The 27,614-nt window shown below is 38.1% G+C and overlaps 1 protein-coding gene across 1 annotated transcript in view; it reads right to left on the bottom strand.

Annotated features, from left to right (window-relative positions):
* NAV3 (neuron navigator 3) overlaps nt 1–27,614 on the bottom strand; it is a 417,043-nt gene that overhangs the window by 22,027 nt on the left and 367,402 nt on the right. Inside the window, exons 19-27 of the mRNA XM_049792275.1 lie at nt 26,832–27,020; nt 24,299–24,351; nt 19,413–19,436; nt 17,068–17,145; nt 8,610–8,693; nt 6,868–6,979; nt 5,449–5,570; nt 4,823–4,843; nt 3,475–3,647 (exon numbers count right to left, since the gene is read on the bottom strand). Of these exons, the coding sequence (XP_049648232.1) occupies nt 3,475–3,647; nt 4,823–4,843; nt 5,449–5,570; nt 6,868–6,979; nt 8,610–8,693; nt 17,068–17,145; nt 19,413–19,436; nt 24,299–24,351; nt 26,832–27,020 (856 nt within the window). The remainder of the gene's footprint in view (nt 1–3,474; nt 3,648–4,822; nt 4,844–5,448; nt 5,571–6,867; nt 6,980–8,609; nt 8,694–17,067; nt 17,146–19,412; nt 19,437–24,298; nt 24,352–26,831; nt 27,021–27,614) is intronic.

The following is a 27,614-nucleotide window of genomic DNA, read 5'->3' as shown; positions in this document are numbered from 1 at the left end:
ATCTTTTTTTTGAGTGTGTATCACCCATTGGTTTTAATCTGATTTTATATCTGCATCATTTCTTTGGTGCAAAGGTTATGATTTCCCCAAGTAGCAACAGTCAGAACTGAAGTATGCCGATTATGCTCTACTACTGATAGTTATTATCTGATATTTATCAGCAACAGTTTCCTCTGTTTTGAACAGTACACAGAGAGACAGTCCTTGACTTCGTGATCTAGAAGATTTTGATCTGAAATGGTTTTGATTTGTGATGGTTAACTTCTTGCCTATAGTCTGTCATCTGGTAATGTAAAGTATCTGAAAATATGCTGGCTGGTTTTGTCTTGTTTGGTTTTTTTCCTTGAAGACTGGATTAAAAGTAATTACCATGTGATTATTTTTCATGAGCATTAATTTTAAGGCAAGAAACCATTATATTGTGAGAAAAGAGCAAAACACGACTGGCCTAGGGACCCCAGTTCTCATGTCGGACTCTTTTGCCTCTGTGTGTCATCATCAGACTTAGACCTGTTGCATAAGAGAACCAGTAGAAAATAAAACACTGAATTTTGGCTACGTTGTTACACTAAGCAATATTTTCAGTCAATTCACTAAATGTTATTGTTCTTTATTACTGACACTATAAATAGTTAATATTTGCAGAACAATTTAAATATGAAAAATATTTTATAATAATAAGTATTATTATTGTGATTATTACTACTAATATACAAACAAGAAACAGAGGTCAACTTTTAATTGCCAGAATGCATGCAAATGTATTTTGGGAAAGAAGATGCAGCACTCTTCAGGTCAGCAGTTGGATATACAACTCCATGCCCCACACTCAATTTTACCGGGATCTATGCCTGTAGACCACGTGACCGTTTTGCCTTTTCTTTGGTGCCCACACTAGAGATGACCTGCATACACACGTATTAGACAGATGCAATTGGAAGAAAGTAAAGTAATGGTTTAGAACATGAGACTCAGGTCAAGGAAATATATAAAGAAAGTGTAAGCAAAGGGAAGATGAAGAAGTTCATGGCAAATAAAAAAAAATGGCAAATCGAAGAAGGAAAATAATGAATATCATTCACAGCATGCACAAATATTTTAAATGTGAGTAAACATGTATAAAGGCATATACTAGGATTTTTTTCCAAATGTTACGATACAGGTCTTCATTTGATGTGCCCATACCTATGCTAACCAAATAAGAAATGAAATTTTATTTACACGCATATATTGTCTCATATGACAACTTGGACAACTGGGGAGTCGCATATCTATTTGTTGGCTATTTTCTTTTCAGCTTTTTTGCAGTACATCTTGAGAGGCATGGACAAAAAGTCCTTGGCAAGCCAGCTTTAAAGAAGGTAAAGATGAAGCAGAAAGAAGGGCTACGGTTCTGGAAGAAGCAGGAAAAAGCTGTCTAGACCGGTAAGTTAAGCAGAATGGAAGCAGAAAGTATGACTTGAATTTTCTTTTGCAGATTCCAGAGCTCTTCAACACCTGGCTCTGACAACTGCAAAATGACATAAAAAGATGAGACTTCATCAAAAGGAAGGAAACCAAAAAGATAAGTGAACATTCGTGAGCAGTCACGGAAAGAAGCTCAGAAGCCTGATCAGACTTCAGACAAAGGTTCAAAGTAGTTAGAAAGAAAGAGTTTTACTTTTTCTTTCTTGTTACAATCTCGGGATTTTTATATCAATAGCTTGCTTTGGGTAGGAGGAGTAATTTAGTCACGATCTTTGAACAGAAGCTGCTGACAATTATAAAAAGTCTTGAAGGTGACAGAAGTTTAAATTATGCAACAGAAAACTGAGTCTTCCAAAGAGAGTAACATTATCAGTATAACAGACAAAGAAATTAATCTAAATAAATATATTTTACGTGATCTTCCAGGTGATTATGTAGAAGGGAAAGGAATCTATGTTATACTGTGTAGAAAGCTCACAATAATAAAAAATGCAATAATATGATCAGAAAGATCAGTTTAAAAATGTTATGGAGGAAGGACCAGAAGGCTGTGAACTTGACAGAATTTAGGAAGTTAAGGCTCAGAGAGAGACCAAATAGCCATGGGAAGAGCTTGGGATGAAAGACTAGATCTATAGCTTCGCCCTTGATAAATCCTGGGAACACCAGTACATCTAGAGAGCAAGTCAAAGAGCCAGAGGAAAAAAGCAGGGTTGGTGGAAAGGAAACAGGATAAGGTTATGAGAGCAGATCTGAGAATTCTAAGTAAAAAATTTTGTAGAGTAAAACTGTTTTGTTTAAGTTCAGGCGCTTTCTATTAAGGCTTTTACTAGTGATTTTTAAGTTGATAACAAATCAGACTCAAGGATCCCAAACATAGAAATCCTCCTCCCAAAACACACATATACTCCAAACCATAAAAATGTGAGCTTCCTATAAAAAAAAACCCACAAAACTAGAGATCTAGATGAGTTATTCCTCACTAGTCTGTGTGGAATGTGAGGAAAGAAAAACATTTATTGTGGAAGGGTTTCTTCTGTGGGAATATTTGCTGTCAAACTCCTAAACCTAGTATATAAAAATCATTAGAGTCTATAAAAAGTTAGTCATAAAAGGCACCTAACCTAACGCAGGGAAATTCTATTCTAAAGTGCAGTAATCAGTCACGAGACTAGAATTCCCCAGGCGCTTTAATGAAGCGTAGTTGTGACCTGATTCTTCTCAGTTAGGACAAGGAAAGCAAGGCTGGTATCAGTAGCACACATTTGTTGGTTCAAGAGGTTGATTTTCCCAGACTGGAAAAAGTTACGAGTTTAACAGAATGAAAAAAAAATTAGGCAGAAGAATATGAATGGGAGCTGAGAACTCCCTAAGAAAAATATATTAGACATCCAAAAAATAATGAGGAAATGGGACAGCTTTTGATTGATGACTTGTTCTCAGTCCTGAAACCTTAAGGATGGTGATTTGAATAAAAAATAGAAGTAAAACCCCACAAAAAAATCCAAGCTGATAAAAGAGGGGAAATAGATTAAAATTTATATAAATTAGTAGCTACAAAGTAGATGAAGTAATAGCAGAAGGGATGAGTATCTTGTAAAAACTCATAGCTGCCTGGAAAATAAAATGACATTTTTTAGTATGTCATGAAGAAAGGAAACTGTAGTATTTGGCCTTTACTAAGTGGATATGATAAAGTTGTTAATGGTGCAGGGAGAGTACAATGTAAGCTTTTGGACGTGCATTTGGAAAGGAGTTTGCACTGCTAGATGATTTGGGGTAAAGGCTGTGAAAGGAGGAGAGAATGACCTAAGGAAAGAGCTGCTGGAAAAAGGAGTGTATAAATGGAGTGAAGCTCATGAGAAATCTGGCAAATGGCTGGAGCATGAGGTTAAAAGATCACGGCTGTGGGCAATGGTTTCTCAACTGCAAATGGCCACACTTGAGGGGCTCTGTTTCACGGTCCACCCCGTTTGGGAAGAAAGGTTTGCCAAGGGAGACACTTACGCAGATGCTGACTGTGATGGTTTCATCGATGTTGCCCCACACTCTCCTGAGCTGTGGGGCAATTTAGGTGACGAAGGAAGAGAGGAGTCCGTCAGCTCTTCTATGTCTGAATGTGAGGAAGGAGGCTTGGTGGACTTCTTCTTTCCAAAGGCCTGTTTGAAAGAGCTTCTTAGCTGGAAAACAAACATAGAGCAAGATTATTTTCCTCGTCGCAGCAATTTGCGTGCAGCTCATGTTTCGAAGAGTTAGTTTGCAGATGCCATCCTAGCCACTGCCTGAGGTCAGTATACAGAAGCAAGGTATTAACATATGCAACACAGTATCTAAAAACATGATACGGTGCTTTGTTTTGACTTTATTAATCCAGCGCAGCGCAAACGTAATGCTATGGAAAAAGTGCAGAACCGAGTGGTACGGCTATGGGAGAGGGGTGCTCATTTAAAACCATTAAGCCCCAGTGGAATCCCATTCCCATGGCATTCCCTTCAAGGGCTGGCTTTAAATAACCACTTTGCATCTAGGTACAGGCAGAACCTGCTGTTATTAAATGCTGAAATCAAAAGACAAGTTCAATTTACTGGGTTTGCCAATTTACTATCCCCATTAAAAATTTGAATGGCCAAACTACGCAAATGCTATGGTTTGGATCGCAAGCGAGAGGATTTAAGCTGGGACATGAGGCTTGCTTTTTGTACGGCTGAGAAGAATGTTAGCTGAAAGGTATATACTCTTTGCTGCAGTTTCCTTTAGAGTAGTAAGATCTCTGAACGTACAAGCATTGCCTTTTCCCTCTAGAAGCTCTTACCCAGTATTGAAAAGGGACAGAATAGCCAAAGAGCCATTTATTTCAGGAGCCAAGATGACAACAGTTTTGTCTGCAGTGAATTTTAACTACCCCATTCGTTGATACCTTTGTCTAAATACAGAAATTGTTCATCTTAGGAAAAATGTGGTTGGTTTGGTTGGGTGGGTTTTTTTCAGAAAGTTGTTCTGATTAAAATTGTATAGAACTCAATGACAAACTGGTTCCTCTATAAAAAATGAGGTATTCAAATATCTTATTTTCATGATATAATTGGAGCGTGGGGAGTGTGACCACTGATCAGGGAAGCATTATTTAAGTCCTTTCCAGCTCATGATATCTAATGAGAAAGAAATGGATTTTGGCTACACTCCCCCTTTCTATAGTCTAAACTTTGAGATTAAAATGAATAGAGACAAACTGAGAAGACATACAGGATAATCTGGTTTTAGAAGGTATAAAAGCCTACTGCCAAAATAAATAGCAATCATGCCAAGATAGGGTTCTTTATAGATGCATGCCAGATTTTCCATGGTTTATATTCACCTCACTTCCTCTAGAGTTCACCTTGCAGAAACATGAAAGAGTGTGGAATTACAAATCAAGGGAATGAAGGCTGATCAGTATTTTAAAACAAATGTTTATGCAGGTAATATTTTTAAAACAACAAAAACATTTTCTGATTATTTACTGAAAGTATTTGATTAAACCCTTAGCACTATGTGGTATATTTGTGTGTTCCAGTTGAGAAGCTTCTTAATTTCTTTAAACACCATACTACTTTTACATGAGAATTCTTAACAGATTTCAACTCCCTTCATAGCTGGGTAACGTATTTGAGTGAAGCCTTTGAATCAAACTGCAAGTGAAGAAAAAGTCAAACAGGGTTTCAATGTGGCCCAGAGATGGTTTTGGACACAACATCTCTCTTAAGTTTTTTTGTTTGTTTGTTTGTTTCCTTGTTTAATTATCCTGATTTTTGCAAATAATTTTCTGCTGATATGCAACTATTTTTAGTTTACTGGTACTGTCACAGTATGGATACACATGAATTGCTTTATATCCATCTGGCCCCACAAGATTGTTGTAGATGAAATGGACCATTATGCTACTCAGGCACTAGGAAACGACATAATAGCTAAAAGATAGGTTCAAACCTGCTCAGCACTTACCCAGTTTTTCTTTTTCTTTTTCTTGGAGTCAGCGTCATTACCACTGCCAATGCTCGAATGGCTTGTAGCACTATTGATGCTGGAAACACTTTCTGAAGAGTGTTGCCGCCTTATACGTAAATCTAAAGAAAAGAAATTACTGTGAAATCCATCTGTCTCTCTTTCAATTCTTGTATTTATGTATCACCTTCCTCCTCAAAGGGAGCCCAAATGAACATAAACGGCACCGATACTTGCAGTGGCTCAGATTCGAGCTATGGCAGCCTGTGAGAAACCGCACAGGGGTCAGTGGGGATGCGTACAAGTAGGCTAACACTTCGGAGCTTCTCCAAACCGGGATCTTATCGGCATGAAGGCAATGACCCTGCACAGCGATCGGTGCAGGCGTAACCTCATAGCTAAGCAGTTTCTGTCACAGATGGATTACGTGACTTATTACTATCACACGTACTACAGTTCTTTTTCTGAGGAGTATAGGCACCGCTTGATTTGTAGCAGGCCTAATCAGCGTTCAGATGCTACTTTCTAATATACCATGATGGAAATAAGCAGGCAGGAGTTCATTAAAAATGAATGAAACAAAATAACCAAGAAGTGGAGAATATTAGAAATGGTTGGTGAGGCTTTTGACTTTCAATTTCTTAAAAGTCTCTGATAACTGTATCTTAATCACTGGATAATATTCTTGCAGAAGATGTCCACTATTACCAAGGGAAATGAATTTTGGATTATTTTTTACTTCCTAGAAGTTAGCTTTGCTATATTCCAGTCATGCAATGCAATGACCTTAAGGCAAACATCTAAATAACGACCTCTTTAAAGAAAGAGCAATGACACTTTCAAAAATGAATGCTGCTATTATTTTTTTCTTCAAGTAATTCCTTTGCTGTCGCTTACCAACAGGCACTTTCGAAGTATGTATTTATCACGTGACATCTGCCTAACTGCAATGACAAATTAATGGGGAATCTGGCATTTAAAATGCCTACTTTCCTGCACTGATTTAGCACCTCATGAAGGAGCTGAGCTCTTGCGAGTCCATCTCTTAACAATGAGCACACCAATTTTCAGAGCTACAACTTACACTGGATTTCCAAGCTATAACCATGTTCCACCATAAGGCTTCGCTAGTGTCTCGGGTGAACTTCAATACACAACTGTGGGGATGGGGTTAACTCTTGACACCCAGCAATCAATTCCTGGCCACCCAGTTCTGAGAAGACAAGGCTCCAGGAACTCTGGCAAACGGGAAGCTCATGCAAGGTTTTCTGCTCCGGAAATACCACAAGTATGCCTACCATGCACTGCAGAATGTGCTTGCCCTTGCAACAGAGTCCCCAAAACAACAGAAAAGTAGTGACTTAGCTTTTTTTCCTGGGGAGAAACTCTGCATTTATTTTAATAGTGACAAAAACATACCTTTGTGGGTATGATCGGGACCATTCAAGGCTCCTTGAATAGCAGCTTGTGCAGCAGAATTCTGGGCTTTCAGCATTTCAATGGTTTCCCTTAGCTCTATAAGCTCAGATTCCTGTGGGAAGAACAAAGAGAGCTCAAAATATATGGCACAAGAACAATGTTTGTCTAAGCTAAAAAAATATGACAAGATAAGAGTGGTCAAACCGAAGTTCATGGGACTGCTTGGGTGAACTTAAGGGCAACACCTAAGTAGAAAGCATCTTTTCCCTCCACAGATATTAAACTGAACTAATGTGTTCTTTTGCATTTATTCTATATAAAGTGATCACGCTATTTTTAAGGAAAACAAAACATTTTTAATAAAGACTAATCTAAAAAGGGTTTCAATTGAATATTCATTATAAAGTTAAGAGAAACCCAACAATTTTACTGTGAAACACAATAAACCCGTTCAAATGACATCCTTTAGTATGTAAGGCTCCCATTTAATGGATGAATCTCAACCTGAATTTCCGTATTTTCCAAAAGATTTAACTTGCTAAATAAGAATTCAACTTAAAAACCCCTGTTTAATAGCAACTGTCCTGCAAGTTGAAGTAAAATTACTCCACTTGACTGCAGGAAGTTTGGTATTAGAATGCACAGCCTATTTTACTTAAAAAATAAGTTTTATTACTGCTGCATTAAACCTGTCCTCCCAACCTGTATTTATATAATGAGGATTAAAGGAAGTTAACCTCAAAAAAAGAGAAAAGAAGCAAAGGAAAAGAACATGTTTCAAATCTTTTAGGAAAGAAGCTTGGAGATGATCTGTTTCAGTATCACTTCTTAACCTCCTCTGGAAAGAAAATCATCTGACAAAAATTATGCTTTGTAAAATAGTCAAAAGTTTTGGTTTTAAGAAAATTCCACTGTGGTTTTTTTTTGCTCGAGATGAAAAAAAGCAAGCAATACAAACATTTTCTATCTAGCTCACAATGTGTCTCACCATATTTCATCTGCTGGTGCTCAACCAGACTGTGAAATGTTATTTTTATGGACAGGTACAGTGACTCCAGTGGTGACTAATAGCTCACTGATATACAGTTTCTTTCACAGTTTGGCTCAATGAGGTCTTTCTTTTTATAGGATACTGTTCAAAATGAATAAGGGCAGAAAGTTGCAGACGTTCAATCCTGGAAGGTGCTAAGCAGCCTCTTAATCCTGAGCTTGGTACAAAGGCTCACATTAAATTTGCTGCCTATCAGGTTTAGATTTCTTTTCCCCAATAGTCAAAACAGCACAGTGAAAACCCAAACTGTTTACTCATGAATAGGATACCTAACCTGCATTAACTTTCTGAATGGAGTCATTTTTCTCTACTTAAAGTTCTTCCCTTCCCATAATTCTATTATTCTGCCAACGCTGGCAGGCTGGAATGAAGCACTCCAGCAGGTTATGATCAGTCTTTGTTACAGGATCTTTCAGTATGGATTTAACCTAGAGTCCCATATGTTTTAATTAAAATCTGGAAACGAAAGATTTTATCTTCAAACTATTCTATGGTATTGCCTGTATAAACCTGATGCTGCACAGTTTAATTCTCCTGGAGCTTCATGAAGATTTGATCACAACGGCCATTAAAGAAAGGTCTGTCTTATTGGCACAGCTGTCCCTGTTGCCTTTCAGTGTTTTTTAAACAAAACTCTAATATAATCTGCTGGCTGTTTTCCACATTAAAGCATCTGCTTTGGTAAACATACCTTTTGTTCAGCTGTCATTGTTAGACTTTGCAATCGGCCGGTCATATTTCCCAAGCTTTTTTCAAAAGCTGCTACTAGATGAGCCTGTGAAAGAAACAGAAGACAGCATTCATCATGACAATGGCACAATTTTCCCAGACCTATTTGGTTTTTTTTAAATATTTGTTTCCCTCCAAGCTCATCTTCTCCAGTTCTTTTCTACTGAACTCAGACTGAGCTGGCTTGAATAGGTGAAGCAGCCAAGTGAGCCCAGTGTTCCCCAAGCCTCGTTAGCCCCCAGGGAGATTAGCTCAGGTATCTCTGTCTGGAAATGGATTATGGATTTAATGCCCTGCTTTGGGTTTACTGATATATCAGCCAAAAGAAGTCTGCTCCCAGATAGAAGTCCAGGAACAATTCTTTTCAATTACTGAACACTTCAAAATGGGAATTCAAGTACTTTGTCTTAAAACGTAACTTTTAACCTCACAAATAAAACACTCCAGAGGAATCCTGAGACTCAAACAAAAAAAAAAATCACAGTTAGTTTTATGAAAGGTCATTACTTAGTCTATTCATCTTATATTGATTAAATATATAGGTGTGTGTTGTGTGTATAAAAGTAACAAAAACCTTATATAAAATGTAAATATAATATTTATACATGTGTGCAAATATATATATAAAAGACAATCTTGTAAATTGGAAGTCCTACTTCTTAATAAGAAAAGCAATAAAGTGGAAACTGATTACAAGATTTTAAAAAATTAAAGTTTCATTTTATTTTCTAACATTCACCCTATACTCTATGCAAGCAAAATTTATACAAACAATACATCAACTCTTCATTGGAACTAGCTGACAATGAGCTTTGTAGGCAAAGAAGAGCAAGTGGTCATAAAGAAACCAACAAGCTAAGCCAGCTTGTACAGCCAAGGGAAAGTAAGAATTAAATTTTTATGAAGTTCCATAAAATTCTATTCACTCCTCTCACAACACCAAACAGTAAATGCAGAAGGAAATACTTATTTTCTCTTTGCTATCTCAGAAGTGGCAATAGGCAAAGTTTTCAAACATAGGAGCAACAATACACTTGGAAATACAGCTCACAAACAACATATTTATACGTACAAATGGATTAACTGAGCTTCCTCACCGAGAAAATTTATTGTTTATTATAGCAGTACAGGCACACACAGTGCCTGGCAAATTTTTCAGTTACAGACTTGCATCCTTGTACAAGCCTAGTTGAAACTGTCCGAGTGTATGTGCTTGTACTGAATCTGAGGTATAGTCAGAAAAAGACATAGTCCAAGAATGATTCTGTTATGTACTTTAGGAGAAGGAAAAGAGCTTCTTGCCACCTTGCTCTGTGTACTATTCCTCAGATAAAAAAAGACTGTCATATATATAATAGTGGCCCACTCCTGTGTCTCTACTTCAGAGCTGTTATACTGGTAAGTGGCTTTTGTTTTGTACATCATTTTGCATTGCTTTAAACATTTCAGTATCTTGTAAACTCCTTATTTTATACGTATTAAACTAACTACAAGTTCACTCCTTGTAAATTGTATTATTAGCAAATAATTTATTTAATTACTTATGGGTATAGTAGTCAATCCACCTGCTTTCTGCATCTGCAGGGATGCTTTAGGGATAATTCTTTTGGTAAAAGATACATACCCCAGGGACTATCTTTTGATAAACATGACACTAGATGCATACGCAATTTCTTAAGGATTAATTAGTAATTGTGTATATTCCTATTTAAACATTTATCACTTGGGCTTTATTCCTGCAGTTATAATTTTAAATAAAATGAACTTGAAATACGTGCCAAATGCACGTCTGAAACCTGTCAATCGATATAAAGTTATCCTAGCTAGTTTGGAAGCTACAGCCTTTGGTTGTTTTCACTACTTCATTCCTCTGAGAAGATAAAAGTAACTAGTTTTTAAACTTTTCACTTCAATAATTAGCTACATGTTAAAAACATTCAGACTAATTTATGGTGTTTTAATTCCAAAGATGAGGACCACTGACCCAGAACACAATCAGGGACAAAGTAGATGCGCTACCACAGAATTATAGCCAAATGTCTCTTCATTACATGTGTTTAACAGGAAACTAATGGAGCTCACTGTTCCCTGCCTCATAAAAAAATCTATGGCTTGGCTGATGGCCCGTGGTTCTGCTTTACCATGAGAATAACAATGGGGACTGAGGGCTTGAAAAGAGGAATAATTTGCTTAATTATGCATTGCTTTTGTCCGTTTCTCTCAATTAGACTGTGATAACCACAGTTCTTTGGTACCTAACTGTGCATATTTGTGCAAAGTATTTTCCTATTCCGTAGCTACAACTTCAGCGTACATTGTGCATGAATAAACCACAAGGAACTTACAGGAAAAATTAAGGAACTCATAGGAAAAATGAAGAACTAAAAAGCATCATTAAGAATGTCATCAAAGGTCACTGAAACTGTTAAGTTATTGTCTGACAGTCTTTAGAGACAGACAGCCATGTCACAACTGTGGATTCTTACTAAAATTCAGCCTGTGCTAGAGCACATTACCTTCTTGGAGTGGCACACTAAAATTTTTGCATCCTAAATGTAATTGGATCAAGATAATGGATCCTTCCTAACTCATTTGAGATCAAGACTATCCAGTCTCGATTTGCTAATAATAAAGAAACATAATTCAAATGCCCATCATCCAAAAACTATTCAGGAAAAAAAACTTCAATCGCATTGTTCATTACTTTAAATGTTTACTACAACAGAATACTCTTCTATGAAATACAATATTAATTTTACATTCAGAGTAATAAACTGTGCTGCCTTTCCCCATGGCAGCAAATGTTTATTTATCCAGCAGTCTAGGGAGCTCCTACTTGTTGAAATATTATGCAGATTTGTCCCAAAAGAAATACTGTAACAAAATAAGAAAAGTTAGTTTGAAAAAGGCTAGATTATCAGTATATTTATAACTGTGTGGAAGTATGCATAAAATATTTGTACGTATATATTCCCATTTAAGATCAGACTTTGCATTTAAATAGTTAAATGCAAAATAATTCAGAAAACAATTGAAACAAATAGAAAGAAGTAACTGTGGTCTTAAAAATGCTTATTAGAAATAAAAAAAATTCTAATTAGAAAAAAACTCTTTTACACTTACAAATTTGGTAATTGATTTTGATTGGATTGGTAATCCTCAATTTCTGAGGATTATTTACTTTATCCAAAAGGATCCATTCTTTCATTCTCGTAAAAATACTTAAATAGAGGGTTTTTTTAAAGTGACAGCCAATCCCTCACACCTAGAAAACTCTGCATTAGATTCAGTAGTTTCATCCGTGGCATGTGTTATTTGAATACCACACAAAATAGCCTGAATACTGCATGTGCTTTAAATAACACTTATTCTAAAGATAAAACATATCTTTACAATTGAATGCAGCGTTTCTACTTGGAGACAGATATACTGGCATTAGAGTGAAGTAACTGGGCATTACTGGAAGTATGCCTGCAGCAAAATATATCCATCTTTAACATGATATACATATTGGATACGCAGATGATGTATAGCTCTTAATCTGTACATCCATCACATATGGCTTAATTTTGACTTCCATTACCACGCGAAATTCCCATTGGAAATAGTCAAAGAGCTATATGCTCAGGGAATGACTTCAGTGCCAAGATGACAGATTTGATTTTAAACATTTCCTTCTTACTAAACGGTCCCAGCCAGCCAAACCCCAAATACCTCAGCCCTTAGGTTTACAGCCCATCCCGAACAAGACATTGGCATACCCAAAGACTATCCGCTGACACGCTTCGCCGTTCGATCGGCGGTGTCCGGGTTTATAAAACAAACGTAAATAAATAAATTTCCTCCCACCTGACACGGCTGAATGAAAGGAGGTGTGAGAGGCCAGAAGGGATCGGGCTGATTGCAAGTAGCGACCGAACATCTGGTGACCTTTTCTGTTCGCCGCCTGCTATTCTCTCGTTGTTTGGCCGTAGGGTAGTGGTTCAGAGCTGGCCAAACAAGAGTGTTAGCCAGAGAACCCCCTCCGCTTTCTACTGGCATCCTGGGGCCGCTACACTTTGCGAGCACGCACCCTTCAGCTTCATACAGTACAAAGCTCTGATCAAAGTCCCTCCGAACGGGCTGGGTTCAGGCTGCTCGCTGGAATTTGAGCCCTTGTCAGTCACGTAGGAAGTCTGCTGGTTGGACACTTGCTGCACTGAAAACGGGCCCTTTCTTAATTAGTATTGAGATTTGCCCTTCAGCAACAGCGAAACAGGCGCCAGGGGAAAAGCCAGAACCTCAGAAAAAACCTGTAAATTAAGCATCCAAACAACAGCTGGGCCCTGCTTGAGTTTAATCATATGCAGGCAAAACACATTGGGGTTAATCAAATGAAATAAACTGCTGAAATCAAGCATAGTACTTGAGTCCAGCCAACAAAACCTGAATAATAAATGAAACGAAATCAGAAAAGTCTTAGCAGAGATTTCCAAAATGCCTGCGAAACGCTACAACTTCCAATTGACAGATTTTGATGTAAAATATCAAGCAACGGCTCGATGAAATAGGTCAAATTTCAGCCTGGCAGTCTTTGAATGACACATGTACTACTGTCACCAATAATCTTTTGTGGCGAAGCAAAGAAAGATATGAATAGCATTGAAATGGGATGAATAAGATGCTCTTTTTTTCACTCGCATACAATACTTTTGCTGAGTTCTACAAAGGGAAATGGTAGCCACAAATTCAAGCCCGAGATGAACTGTGAGGGAACAAGATTTCTGGCTATTAATAGTTCCCTTCTCCAGACCACAGCGAGGAAAAAAAAGCGCTGCATATGTTCCGACACTGAAAATTTGGAGGAGCGTAGGGTTAAGGCTAAGATGCATGCGTTTATAGCAAAGGCATCAGAAAGGACTGAGTAATGTTCTGGTCAGCAAAGGCACCGCAGAAGATACTCTGTTCGCACAGTTCTCTGCCTGCCAGAGATGGATGTATCTGCAGAAAAGATAGGCAGTGATCAAACTTTTTTCTGCATTAGACTTACTGTTTGTTCAGGTTTTAGCCTCCTGGCGTGCACACGTGACTCAAAATGAGGGTCGCAGTACTATGTTATCTATTTAGAGGGTAAAACAGGGTTTTGATTTCTTCTCCGAGGATAAATTCCAGCTTTTGTGTTTAGGATTATTTCTCCTTTAAATGCCAGAGCCTGGTGACGTATGTCTCTCAGATTAGGAGACAAATGATAAATGAATACATGCAAGTGAAGCATGGCTAAGACGGTACAAGTTCATGAAAATTAGAAGCCCATCTGGGTTTTTCATAAGTTTGTCAAATCAAGTGTTTGTTAGTTACTCTCATAATTTTTATGAAAACTATATAATCACTGTGATTTAAATATCAATTCTGTAATTAGACTAAATTTCAGAGGCCACATCACAATTAAAAAGTTTTATATATACTCTGTTTTCAAGCTGGACTTTATTCCTGGTGTTTAAGTGATACTTCCTGGAATTTATTTACATAAAGTGCTCAAAGGACTGACAGAATTAGTACTAACACCTCTTTAAGTGGTCTCTTTTGATCCTTCGGACTTTTGTGGAAGTGGTTTTTTAATGTTTTACACATTCTGTACCAGAAATAGCAGAGAATGAACTCAGAACCAGGCTTATTGTGCAATACTTTTCAATTTTTGGTTTTGCAAAGTATGTACCTCATGACAGCATCCCCCCCAAATTTACTTACAGTATCTAGTAACATCAACCTTTCTTTCAGGATTGCATTAATTGTGAGGGTGTCCAAATCCCTTGATTATGCCTGGAGAACTTGAAGCCTCTAAGTTTCATGCTCCTGACAAGTTTAATTTTGAGGGAATTTCCACATGTTGGGGATTTGGGAAGAGGAAAGATTTCTCTGGTACCATTTAAAAACCCCATGTGCTAAAAGGATCAGCTTTAGGGTTGCTTATAGGTTTAGAGTTTAAAGAATGTCTCCATGGAGATGGATTAGAAGGTGAGTGACACAGTCAAAAGAACGTGATTAAATTAACCTTTATAAAACATACGGTGTGCGTGCACATATATATATATATATGCATAGAAGCATGTACAGGTTTACAAATGTGGTCCTTCTGGATAGGCAAAACCAGATGCACTTGTATATACTTTTTAATTGTCCTGTTGAAAATATTACCGTTCCAATGAGATCAGTAGAAAAGCTATGGGCATTCTTACTAGGTGTTCAGAAGTCCAGAGGCAGTACATGGGACAAGAACCCCAACCAATGCAATGTGAGTTATACAGATTAAACCCAACCTATTTGTCACCCATGCCGCAGAATTAGTTTGAGTGAAAACCAAGCCAAAATGTAACTATCCATTTTTTAGCTTGACACGGTTTCTTTGAAGTATGGACCAAATCTAATAGTAACTTGGGGCTGACTTGGAAGATTTGCCTGGAATAGGTAATGTTATTAGAAACCAGTCTGTATGGTGTTTATTCCACACAAAAGAATACTTGCCAGAAATATAGTCAATGACTTCTAAATAACACTGGGGAGAGACTGGACACAATTTGCTCAAGCAAATTGAAAAATGGCCTCGTTGCCTCAGCTGCAGAGAGAATGCCCTGCCATCCTCACTCTGCGGCCCTTGTTGCTGTGTTATAAGCTATGGCACTGCTGGGGTGACTGGAAGAGGATGGAGACTAAACAGAGTCATCTTTCAACTCTCCCTTTCACCACATCAGCAAGAAGGAATATGCTGAAGTTCTCTGCTGAGCGCTAGCAGAAGAAGGACAAGCTGCGTTTCTGCCCACAGAGTAAAGCGAGGGACGGTCCCAAGAGCCTGAGTTATCGCCATCAGAGCGTCTCCCACACCAGCTCTAGCACAGAAACCTGAGCCCAAGCCCACCACGGGCAAACAGTTTGGTCTTACTGATGTGGCACCACTGCTCAGAATCCCAGAAAGCTTTGGGTTGGGAGCGACCTGTAAAAGTCAATTAGTCCAACCCCACGGCTGTGGGCAGGGACGTCTTCAACTAAATCAGGGGCTTGCGGGAATCAAGCCAACTCCTCTGGATAACTCCGGCTGCTGCTGCGGGGGCATTAGCAGGGCTCTCCGAGTGGATGGGGGGACGTCCGTGGTTGCGCTGGGTCCCAAGCCCAGGCACGGCCTGCCTCCCTGGGCTCCCACTGCCGCCCCGCGTTCTTGGTGGAAAGAAAAGTGCCCTGCAGAGAGCAGCGGACTTGTTAGCGAACACGACTACCCGAGGCACGCTGGCTTAGCTCTTCCGACCTCTCGGTGTTGGTTTTTAGGTTGCTGCTCTCAGGATGGGTGAGTGAAGAACTGCCCAACCTGGCAAAGACCGGTGTCTAAACCAGACAATATTTTCTGCTTCACTAGTTCATTCTCAGAGCTGGGAACAGAGCAGAAAGTGCAAAGAGTAGCTCTTCCACATTTTCACGTGGAGCAGTCCTAAGAGAACAAGCGGCTTTCACACAGCTAGAGATTATTTCCTCGCAACGCGAACACAGTACTACTACACTGACTGAAATAATTTCTTGAAAATAATGGCAGTATTTATAGATCTAAATACTTGGTCCATCTGCATTTCAAAGAAAGGCACTCTGTAGGTTGCCCAAGACATCAGGAAGCTGCTTTCCTCAAATGCAGAATGATACTCTCTTGCAACCGCATCTCGGCTTTCCTTGGGAATGATAACTATAGCTATATCCTGAATTGCATTTAAAAATCACTATACAACAGATTGTTCAGTAACTATCCTGTAACTTCATCTGAAACCATAGTAACCACACAGGATTGTAGCTCACATTTCCTATCTGGCATTATATTCCAATAACATGTTCAATAACTCATATTAGCAGCGTATGACAATTGGAAGGAATGCCAGGGAGCTCTCTGGGGAACAGCCCAGTTTCCATTAGTTATATATCAGCACAGTTATTGCAGCATACGAATATACAACAATGAATATGTATATGCAGCATACAAAATATACAACTTTGCTTCCCTCCACATCTATCTGCATTTTGCAGGGTTTATCTTCGTGAAATGAAACTATAATGAATTCTATCAGAATATGCAATCCACGCCCTTTCTTTGCTTGTGTTTACTTTTCAGCTTTTTTTTTTAATTGATTCTGAAGAAAGAGTGAAACTGAACTGGATAGAACTGTTGTCACATCCCAAATGTGTGCAAATTCCCCTTTCCATTTCCACTGTGTTTGATTACAAGATTTCTTCTGCTTGAAGCTGAGGCAATACAGACATTTAATGAAATAATTAATTTGAAAACCACCAAAATAAATTTATTTAAGTCTGGAGTAAAAGTCTCCAAGACCATGTGTCGAGTAGAGCGATTAGCCAATCTGATAATATATTCTTTGATACTGTTTATGATCACAAGTAAAAATACTTACATTTGCTGAAAGTTGAGATGTAAGGGTAGCAACTTTCTCTTGTGATGCAACCAGCTCTCTCCGTAGTTTCTGAATTTGCTAGAAAAAAAAAAAAAAAAAAGACTGCTTTTAGTTTCACATTTTAATCTCAGAACTATTCAGAAATACAAATTATTAAAAGTTGGCACTTAGTGCTGCTCCCAGTGTTTTCTTGAACTTAACCAGTGTATGAACTAGGATCCCAGTTAAGGGAGCACATATCGGCAAATGCTTAATTACTTCATATGTACAATCCTCTGTTTGCACACGTAAATGTCATGGTTTTTTACCAAATCCCGTAAGTTCCAAACATATTCTTAGTGCAGTCAAAGATAGCAGCCCTGGATGAGGCCTGAGATTATGAAACATGAACGAATTTGGGTGAGGTTCGCTGTGCCTGACTGTAGACATGATGCAACCAACATATGTTAAATGTCTACATTAGACTCAGATAAAGTCCCCAAAAGTACTCCCCCACTGCCCGGAACGAAGAAGGCACTGATGACTACCTCAGACACAGATTTTTCCTTCATAGATGTCTAAAGGCAGATGAGGTACAGTAACATTTTTCTTTTCTCTAACACAATACTTCCTACAGTCCCTGCGATTCACACATGCAGCCTCTTTAAACCTTATATATTATTCAAAAACTTGCCAACTTAAAAAAATAGATGTAGCTTTAAATGTGTTTGTTGTCATGAAAAGAAACTTAATTCAAGGATCCTGTATCCTTTAATGAAAAACAGAATCCTTAAGAAAAAGTACCTGTTTACATTTCAGCTAGGATAGATACCTAACGTGAAGCTTGTGCATCATTTTAAGCCCATTTAACCCTATTTGAGATCTTATGGGGACTCCAGCCATTGCACTGACCTTAAGCACAGCATGGAGTTTCACTTTGAAACCCCTTTCGTAATCAGACATAAAAGAAATTATTCCAGACTAGAGAAGTAAAATGTCTAAAACTAGCCTACGAAAGGGAGGACATAACATTCACCAGTAAAGACTATTGCAGTACTTTAATTTTATGACTCCATGAAAACCAACAGGGAATATTGTACAAGCTTTAAGAATGAACAAGTTCCTGTACATCTGCGATACAAAAATAGGTAGGTCATTTACACTAGCTCAGAGCAAAGGAGACAGATTATTGAGCTGTTCTCCATCCTGGACTGCCACTTTTCTTTTTGCAAGTTTTCTCTTTGGTTTTTGATAGCAATTATTTGACCTTCCTGCTCTAAGCTACACTTTCATCATATTCCTGCAGCCATACAAAGGTAGTTCTCATGAAGTGCTGTTCCACATCTCCTGCAAGAGCATCACAGAGCAGACCTACATACTGAGAAAACTTCATGTAGAAATACACAGGAAAGAAATGTTGTTTCACCTCTCTATACAACCCTATACAAAGGGCAGTGAAATGAGGAATTGTCATTTACACCACTGAGCTATGGCATGCTTCTTTAGCTCCTTTGCTTTAACTTTCTGAGAAAGATGCTTAGAAAATTCAGGGAGAAATTACATTGAAATATACTGCAGCAAGTAAGGAAGAATATGTTTACTTGTCCAACTTCCTCAAAATACCTTTTAGTTGGCTTTTTCTCTGATTAGAGTAGTAAAAATAGGAGCAGCATAAATGCAGGAGTTGGAAGGCATGTAGCTCTGTGAAGTGGAAGTGCACCCCTTGGTGCTGCATTTTATTGCTGCTACTCCTTGGTGCCCTTTTAATACAACCAGGACTTTATTTTGAGAAAGGCTGTAATTGTATCCAGCTGCTGACCCGGGCTTGTCACCCATTCTTATACACTGTGAGGAGAAAGAAGCTGTTTTCCATGTCAGATTTGATTTATATCTGAAATCAATCTGCATTGCTCTGAAATCCATCAAAGTGGTCAGTTTTGAGAAATTTAATATAATGCAAAATGTAAGGGAGAGAAGTTCAAAGCGAACATTTGAAGTATTTTTCTCCTGAAAGGCAGCACATTACCTTGAATTGCACAGTCCCTTAGATCCAGTACAGAGTGGTATTAAGTCTGAAATCAGACGTATCCCAGCTCCCCCAACTCAGAAGCCTGATTCTCATCGATTCTTTTCCCCTTTTCAGAACCTCAGCCAGGAGGCATTCTTCAGCCCAATACTAAGAAAACACCTTCTAGTGCACTAGAAGCTGCATCCACTTTTTACCAATACTTCTTAAAAAGTGGTGCAAAGACACGAGGTGTATTTTCCCCAGCGGCTCAGCCATCTAGCCATAGCAGGTAAAAAAACCCGCAATTTTAAATGATATAATGCAATACATACATATAAAAGTGAAGAAAAGTTCTTACCTCTGAATGTGCCTTTTCTTCTGCCTGGAAGAAAACAAAGAAGAAATGGCTTAGAAACAGTGTGCAACATAATTGCGGTAATAGAAAATAAAAGCCAGCTACACTGAAGTGAAACGAATAGCTTCATGGATCCATTACATTTAAGGAAGGTATGCAGTAAAAACAATAAATGGAATTCTTTTCAACTTACTTGGAAAGGCTCCAGCTGAAACCCCAAAGAGTTTGCCAGCATACTGACAACATGAAACAGTGGATAAAGGGAGAACAGGAACAGAACTGCAGAAACTGCAGCTACATTTCTAAGATACAAAAGAAAATGTGCTATGCTGTCACTGCATGGACCTTAGCCTGTGACCAGCAAACTTTTACACCGTAGTGATTATTATGGCTCCTGGAACTATGTTTGGTTTACCGTATACCAAGCAATATTCCTAAAAGACTAATCCCTGCTAAGAGAAGTTGACAGCATACCAGTAAAACATATATGGGGGGAAGGTGAGGGGAGAGGGGTATTTAGACTTTAAATAATTCCTGCCATACAGAGTACTGACCAAAATATTAAGGGCTATCAAGGCACGTTAGTTTCAGCTTAAAATTGCTAATAATATTTAATAATTTTAGATATTTTCCACATTGTTATGTTTTGTGTCATATAATGATGCTATTTACTCAGCAGTCTTTTCCAACAAGCTAAGAAACTAAATCTGTGCAAGGCAAACCTTTGAAGGTCATTAAATTCGTAAGCATGGGAGTAGACTAATTTAGGAGGTATTTGGTGGACAGAGAAATCGTGCTTCAGTGGGATTCTAATGGAAAGGAACGGTGTACCATGAGAGAGGAACCCTTTCGTAACATAAAACAAGAATCAGTTAATGTACTAGAAATCAATCCACCCGTGATCTGAGGTGCACCAAGTTCAGAGAAGCAGTTTAACATTGGCTGGAAGAGACGCAAGCAGTAAAAGGAAAATGTGGGTAGTAGAATTAGCCATAAATAACACACAAGTGCTAAGAAAACTCAAGGTAAGAGCTCCTCAGAAGATTCCCTGACATCAGGCAGTATCTGTGTTATTACAAATTAATATATCTGCTTTTTTAAGCCTGTATTACGCACAACTTTTGTGCTGTTAGAATTTTAATAATTTCTTATATAAGTGTTCTCTTTCTTTACCTGGTGTAGGGGGAGAAGTCTTCTAGAAAACGCCTCTTTCCATACATGCTTATCTGTTAACAGTCGCTAAAAATACTGCGATGCTATGGTATTTCCCTTAGAAATATTAGAACTGCTCTCGGCTGAAACTACTGTAAAACCCGACACATCACTACGTGGGAATGATTCAGTATAATGATTGTTTTATTTGCCAGCACTGACGTGACACACATACTGATACTAACTTTCTGATCTATGTTCGCGAAAAGGAGATTTTTTCTGCCTACAGAAAAAATTGAAATTCTGTTCTCATTATTGTTACTTTGAACACATATTGCATGGAAAGTCACAAAGGGATCAAGAAAGACCATGTCCCCTTATGAATTCTACTGTGCCAAGAAAAGCAAAAAAAAAAAAGAAAAAAAAAAATTAGGGTTGGTGACTTTTTCCTGTAACTGCCATGTGGGGACGTGGTCGCGTGTCCTTAGAGCACCGGCCCCGCTGATGAAGGCAGTGCTGCATGTTGTTACCAGATGACTCCCTCGCTGTAGGAGGAAGCATTGCCTCTCTCCCAGAGTTCAGAGGGGTGGCTTCCAGAAGTCAATTTTTGTGGGCAGTGGAAGAAGTAAATGAAAGAGAAAGAACAGGATTCTGGGCATACTATCAACCTAAAAAATAAAACCTGACAACCCAATATATCTGAGCAGTTTTTACTTAGGAGTTCATGCCGACACCATTGTAACCCAGCACGCAGGCATTGGTTCAAAAGGCTCTAAGAGGAAATAATTTATTTTGTCCCTCTACTTCTCCATCATATTGATGCATCCCATTCTTGTAAGGATTAATTTTTTTCTTTTTTTTGAAGACTTAAAATATTAACATACAAATGACATGTCCTTACACATCTCCTTTGAGCTTGGCTTAGCACAGTTAATGAAGTCTAGGGATTCTAAGTGTAGCTAATGCTGAGAGCCAGTGCGAGAAATATAGCAATTAACTAAACATGTGCAAATTGCAGTGTCTCACCTACCGAGCAGGAGGAGATTAAAATTGGAGACAACCTATCACAATTTACACTACCACACATCTTTTTCAACTTCTTGGAGAGCTAGATACATTCACTGCCAAAACTGAATCAGTATTTCAATCCTACAGTCTACTAAGTCTGCTTACATGGCATACTTTTCTATGAAACCAAATGTTTGTCTCTACATGCATATCTCTATAAGCTAGATTTCCAGTTTATTCAAGTAAGTCCTGACAATCCAAATGCAAATCAAGAAGAAAGCCAATATATACAGAAAGTACTAGTGAACACAGAACTTCTGTCTCATTGGACTTATTCATTGCAATGGCAGCAAGTCATGAAATGTCCCTTCTGAATCTCATATTCTAATTCTCGAAGAAGTGATCTTCAGAAAATAACTGCAAGATTCTCAGCTATCCTTTGGAAATAATACATAAAGATCATTATCTTTATTTAGTACTTTGTCTGAAGCTCTCCAGGGATTAGGCTGCAGAAAGCCACTAGCACCAAGGCTTAAGGCAACGCTTGAGAAATCTGATAAATACATTTGATTGAGATACTTAGGGAAAGGCAACTGCTTCGGAATTCATGCTTAATGATTTTGGCCTGCTTAAGTAAGGTAAAAAAAGCTCTTCTAGTCCTCCTTGAATCTAGTAATAGATGAAAGTGAGTTACCTGTGCCATAGCCCTGTGAAGCTATCCCTTTCTGGAGGAAATGGGGCACTGCACTGTGTCATCAAACAATGAAACGCTGTTCTCTGCTCTCAGCTGATGTCAGACTGATTGCCAGCCTTTCATGTTTCTCTATTCCACTTGTGCATCATCTTTTGATGAATTGCTGAAAAGTTTAAACTTTTTTCGCAGGATGAGAGGGATCAAGCAGAAGAAGTTCTGATCAAAAATCATCCCTAAAGATCAATCCTAGTAATTTTGTCACACTAATTCCTTTTTTGCCCTTTACACATTTTTCTGTAACTTCCATTAACTTGTTGACATAATCAATAACTTAAGGAGCTGGGCTTAGCTGCAGTGTGAATTCACAGTCAGATGTTTCAGAAGATATTCCACTTACAGTATGAACTTGGGGAAACAGTTTAAAGTTTGTTTTGCAGGAAAAATACTGTTCTTTAATATCAGGGGGTTTAGGTAGTATTTCCAAGACACCCTGTAATCTTGAATGATAGCAGGTTATATAAATAGAAAGTATTAGTCAACCCATGCTACATTACACAACATTAGAGTCGAGATATTTCAGACTTAGTGGCTTTTGGATGCTGAAAGCATCCTGTGTCACTTTACAACTTGATTTTTACCATCTGTCAGTTTCATAACACTTCTAAAATTTGACATCAAAGCTTGAATTATAATTTTGGACATCCCTCCATGCAAACTGATCACAGTGTCTCATAAACAGGGAAATAGTAGTAAAGATTTTTCAACTACAGAAACCTCAGTGAGAAGCTTTGCTTTGAATGTACTCATACCTCACGTGCAGCCTGTCTGTATGTACTGCATGTACATTCTACCCCCAAAAAACAATTCTGGACTGGAATTGCTTGCAACTTGCTGCTCAAGGCCTGAACAAACCTAACGTGTGTGTACCTGATGTTTTAGACGTGCACTTGTATAGAAATTTTAACGACTGAGCAGACTAGGAGAGGCACCGTTGCGGTAGATGTTGTGCACGGCTGCAACCTACTTTCCAAGCTAACATGAGTTTAGCATTGGGATAGGGCTACCAAATGGTACAAGCGGATCAGACTGCATGGGCTCGGTATTCCCAGGCAAGAATGGTGTTGGTTCTGGGTAGAGGAGTCCACGTCATTCCTGGGATGTCAGCTGACATTATTCAACACCTAAAAATATGGAGAGGAGACAGACTATTCATGAACGCCTGGTATGAAAGCAGGTAAGTGGGTTGATCCCCCGTGGAAAAGGGCTACTACAGCATGTAATTGTAGTTAGCAAATAGGTTGCAAAGCAACTGTTGCGTATCAGCAAGGGAATGTCCCAACATGTTTAACTCCTCCCATATGGATCACTTCTTGTTAGTAGAATAACTGAAGCAACAAATTATGCAGAAGATCTCATAAAAGATACCAAAACAATAAAATAGAGAAAAAAATCAACCCCAGAACTTCTGCTTGAGCTAGAATACAATTATTACTCAATCTAATTAATCTAATTAACTAAGATTAATAATTGAAGACACTCTTCTCTTTGGAAACAACATCTAAATGCTGTCATTTGCAACAAAGATCAGTAGATATTTAAACTGCAAATTGTATCTCCCTTACCCTGAAGCAATCTTGTGTTTTTCAAGAAGTGTACTTCAAACAGTGACAGAACAAAAACACTTTGCAAATTGTGCAATTAGAAAACTAGCTAAAAATAATAAAAAATCGCTCAAAATTATCAACTACAATAGCATAAGGACCCCCCTTAAAGAGAGACTCCTAGACCATTACCTTCTTTTTAGCTTTTAAAACATACACTAGCTGATTTTAAACAGTTCTAAGCAAGTTACATGAAAAGATGAAAATAATGTATTCTAAAATAACATGACAGTAATAGCAAAGTTGAAAATAAATGTTCCTGCTTTATTGCAGTACAATTTTAATCCTTCTAAACCTCGAAGTATTGAAATTTTCAAGAACAATGAACAAGAACAGAGGCAGGCAGAACATTTTTCTAAAATGTCAATACTCACCGTAGAGTAGAGAGAGGATGTGCTGGAGACAAGTGATAATGAGGACCCATGTACTTTAAAAAAAGGAAAATAACATGAAATATTGATGAAAGCATAAAGCGTCCCTCATGTAGCTCAATAACTAAACATCTTTTTAAAATGAGAACCAATCTTCCACAAAGTATAGAAAAGCTATTGATATTTTTTCCTGCACTTAAAAAGATTGTTCTATACAGAAAAAGCACTTTCCGGTGTATGGGGTAGGAGAGCCAGTGAGATCCAGTATTATTCCCAGCAAACCAAGCATCACTTTTGTTGTTTTGACAACAAGTCACTTGATAAATACACTTTTTAGAGAAACCAGAAATTGAGCTATTTATACATCTGTCCAAAGCTGAGCAAACTGATTTTAATGAGACTATGCCTTGCAAAACAGTTCACATTCCCAGGAGTGAGCTCCCAGGCTTTGCTCAGCTGGTTTCTCCCCTCAGCACAAAGCAGACCCGTGTATTTGTAGTCTATGTGAAGGGGTTACTGCAAGAGGTAGTGCCATATTTCCACTAATCATCAGTAAAGTCGGCCTCAAGAGCACCGAGTGAATGTTGCAGGACTTCAACTCAAAAAACGGGGTTCCTGGCCTCTCTGAAAATGGCAAGCGAAGACTAAACTGAGACAAAATTGCCCCTTCTGCTTCTGATGAGTCTCCTGAGGAAGGACACACCAACAGAATTTTAAAGAAGATTATTGATTTCATTACTTCTTTGCATTTTTGTTTCAAAAGAAATTTGCTTAATATTTCTAATCTGCCGGGGTTTGGTAAATAAATTATTCTGCTTTAATACCTACCTGGCATCTGTATGCCAAACTGACGATACAAGAATACTTGGATTAGCCAAATAGACTTTAAATATAGTTTTGTAACTGGACAAATACTTACAAAGATGTGGCACATTGACCGTTGAAACCTTGTTGCTTTCAATCTATCTTTGGGTTTCAGTCTGCTTTAAATCTCTCAGCTAAACTCCCGTTCTGCTCTCGTACACAGTGGCCCTACCCATTACCTCACTTCTTTCACTATCATCTTCCTCAGAGCTCCTATCTTAAATAAAATACATTTGGCCTTCCAACAGCATCATTTCATGTTAATCTCTAATGACCGTAAACTGCTAAAAACTGTTTATTATTGCTGCATTGACTTTCATTTACTCAGGTTGATCATGGTTATCCACTCCAGCTGGATATGAAACATGACTAATGAAAAAGCTTTCATCAAAGCCACTGGTGACCCATTACTGGAATTCTAGATTTAACACCTCTTTTTCTATGCATAAATTATTTGCCTTGTTTTCTCTATTATTCTTCCAGTGTTTCACTTGATAATTCTCCTGTTCCTCAGCAAAGGGTCCGTAGTCACCTCTGTCCTTGAATTATGTGATCTGCTTCTGTGCAGTCAGCCATCCTCTCTGTGCTGACAACTCACAGCTTGATCTGCCCTGCACCCTACTGCTAGGATTACATACCCAGATGTCTGCCTGACATAGCGTCTAAAATGCAGAAGAAGGAATTGAAAAGCAAAAGTACTAGTGGTCCGTTATTACAGCTAGGACGTTTTTTCCCCCTTTTATCTCATAATGATGAGCTTTGGGGCTAGGGGAAGACATTTTTATTTGCTTATTATAAAGACCATTTATGTTGTCATCACTTAGCAGTAAGGAAGATTGATGAGATGATGTTATAGAATGAATCTCCATTAAATTTTAGTGGTTTAATTTTGGGGTTTGGCTTTTTGTTGTCGTTGTTGTTTTAATTAACAAGAGAACTTTCTGCTTATGGGAATTCTGCAAATAATCAGATTTACCAGAAATGTTAGGCAGAAGAAAATGCTAGAGTGCATTTAATTAGGAGTTGTCACAAGCTCTGTGGTTAAAAAAGAACAAAAACCAAAACAAAACCAAAAAATATTCCCCAAATTCCAAGTGTTGTACATAGCATTAAAGAAACCAGACCAACAGCAATAATCTGCATAAAGAAAGTAGTGAGGTCAGATTAAAGACAGAGTTTAAATACAGAAATTCACATAGTGTTTGCTGTGGGAGGCTGTAGGAAAGCGGGGAAATGAAATGACTACAAAAGAAAGGGGATACTAAGTAGCGCTGGTATTTGAAAAAAAAAACAACCCAGAAATACAGAAGCAGGACTAAGAAAGCATGGAATCACAGGTGTCAAGGTATGCTCAGACACTTCAAATATAGGGGCAAAAAGAATAAAATAATTTTCCATGGCTTCCTTTCCTCCAAAATTTCTGTTAAAGGATCTATACATGTATGGCATACACAACATTACATATTAATGTGTGAAAGAAATATCTTCCACGTTTTAGGGTAAGGAAGTCCTGTGAGTCCAGCTCCACAAAATTAAAAAAAAAGGTTCACAAAATTATTTAAGTTATTATGTTGCAGAATAAATATTTTTAAATTTTTCTACACTTTGGAGGCCTATTTTGAGGGCCTATTTTGGGGCCTATTCACTGATCCAAAGAGTAACTCAGTCTTACCTTCTTCCATGCTGTCCCTGAATGAACCTGAATGACTAATTGCTCGTGGTCTTTCTTCTAAGGATGTAGCACTGCCACACAGTTGGGAGTCATCATACAGATCAAAAGAAGTGTCTTGTGCAGGGATGCTGTTTGAACGCATCATACTGGGTCCAGGAAGGTTAAACTGAGATAGGTTGGTTGGACTCACTGGAATACAAAGCTTTATTAATGAAGCACATTTCCTTTTAATGAATTTTGGTTCTGCATAAAATTGTAATGTAGGACTAGTATGGTAAGGTGCGCTTTACAGTGTTGAGAAAATGAAAGGCTTTTATTCCTACATACAAAGCCACCACAAAAAGGTAAAGCAGATGATCTCCAAGGAGCTGGAGCTGGATGAGACTTATCCTGTAAAACACATGGTAACACTAACAGCGGTGTCTGAATACACACTTGTTCACTTTGACAACCCAAGACAGAAAATCAATGGGAGAGATTCAAAAGTTAAAAGTTAAGAAGGAATAAGAAGTCATAAGTATTTTTTATAAGCGGCTTTTCTAATAAATCAGTATCTGCATTTTATTGTTATATACCTATATTACCAACTGCTGTTAAGACCAAAGTTTATTGGCATATTCAAGACGTATTTATCCTTTGATTTTTCTACAGCACCTACCACTATATCAGGCTAAAATTCCTGCACAGGCCAGTTGAATCTTGTCATACTACACAGAAGTACTCCGATCACTCAGGGCTGAAATCCAGAACAGAGTTGATGAACCTACTTCAAGGTTTTGCAAA

Source organism: Accipiter gentilis, chromosome 34, assembly GCF_929443795.1.
Source record: "Accipiter gentilis chromosome 34, bAccGen1.1, whole genome shotgun sequence".
Classification (NCBI taxonomy): domain Eukaryota; kingdom Metazoa; phylum Chordata; class Aves; order Accipitriformes; family Accipitridae; genus Astur; species Astur gentilis.
Note: the sequence above shows the minus strand (reverse complement) of the source record. Positions and strands in the feature narration are given on the sequence as shown.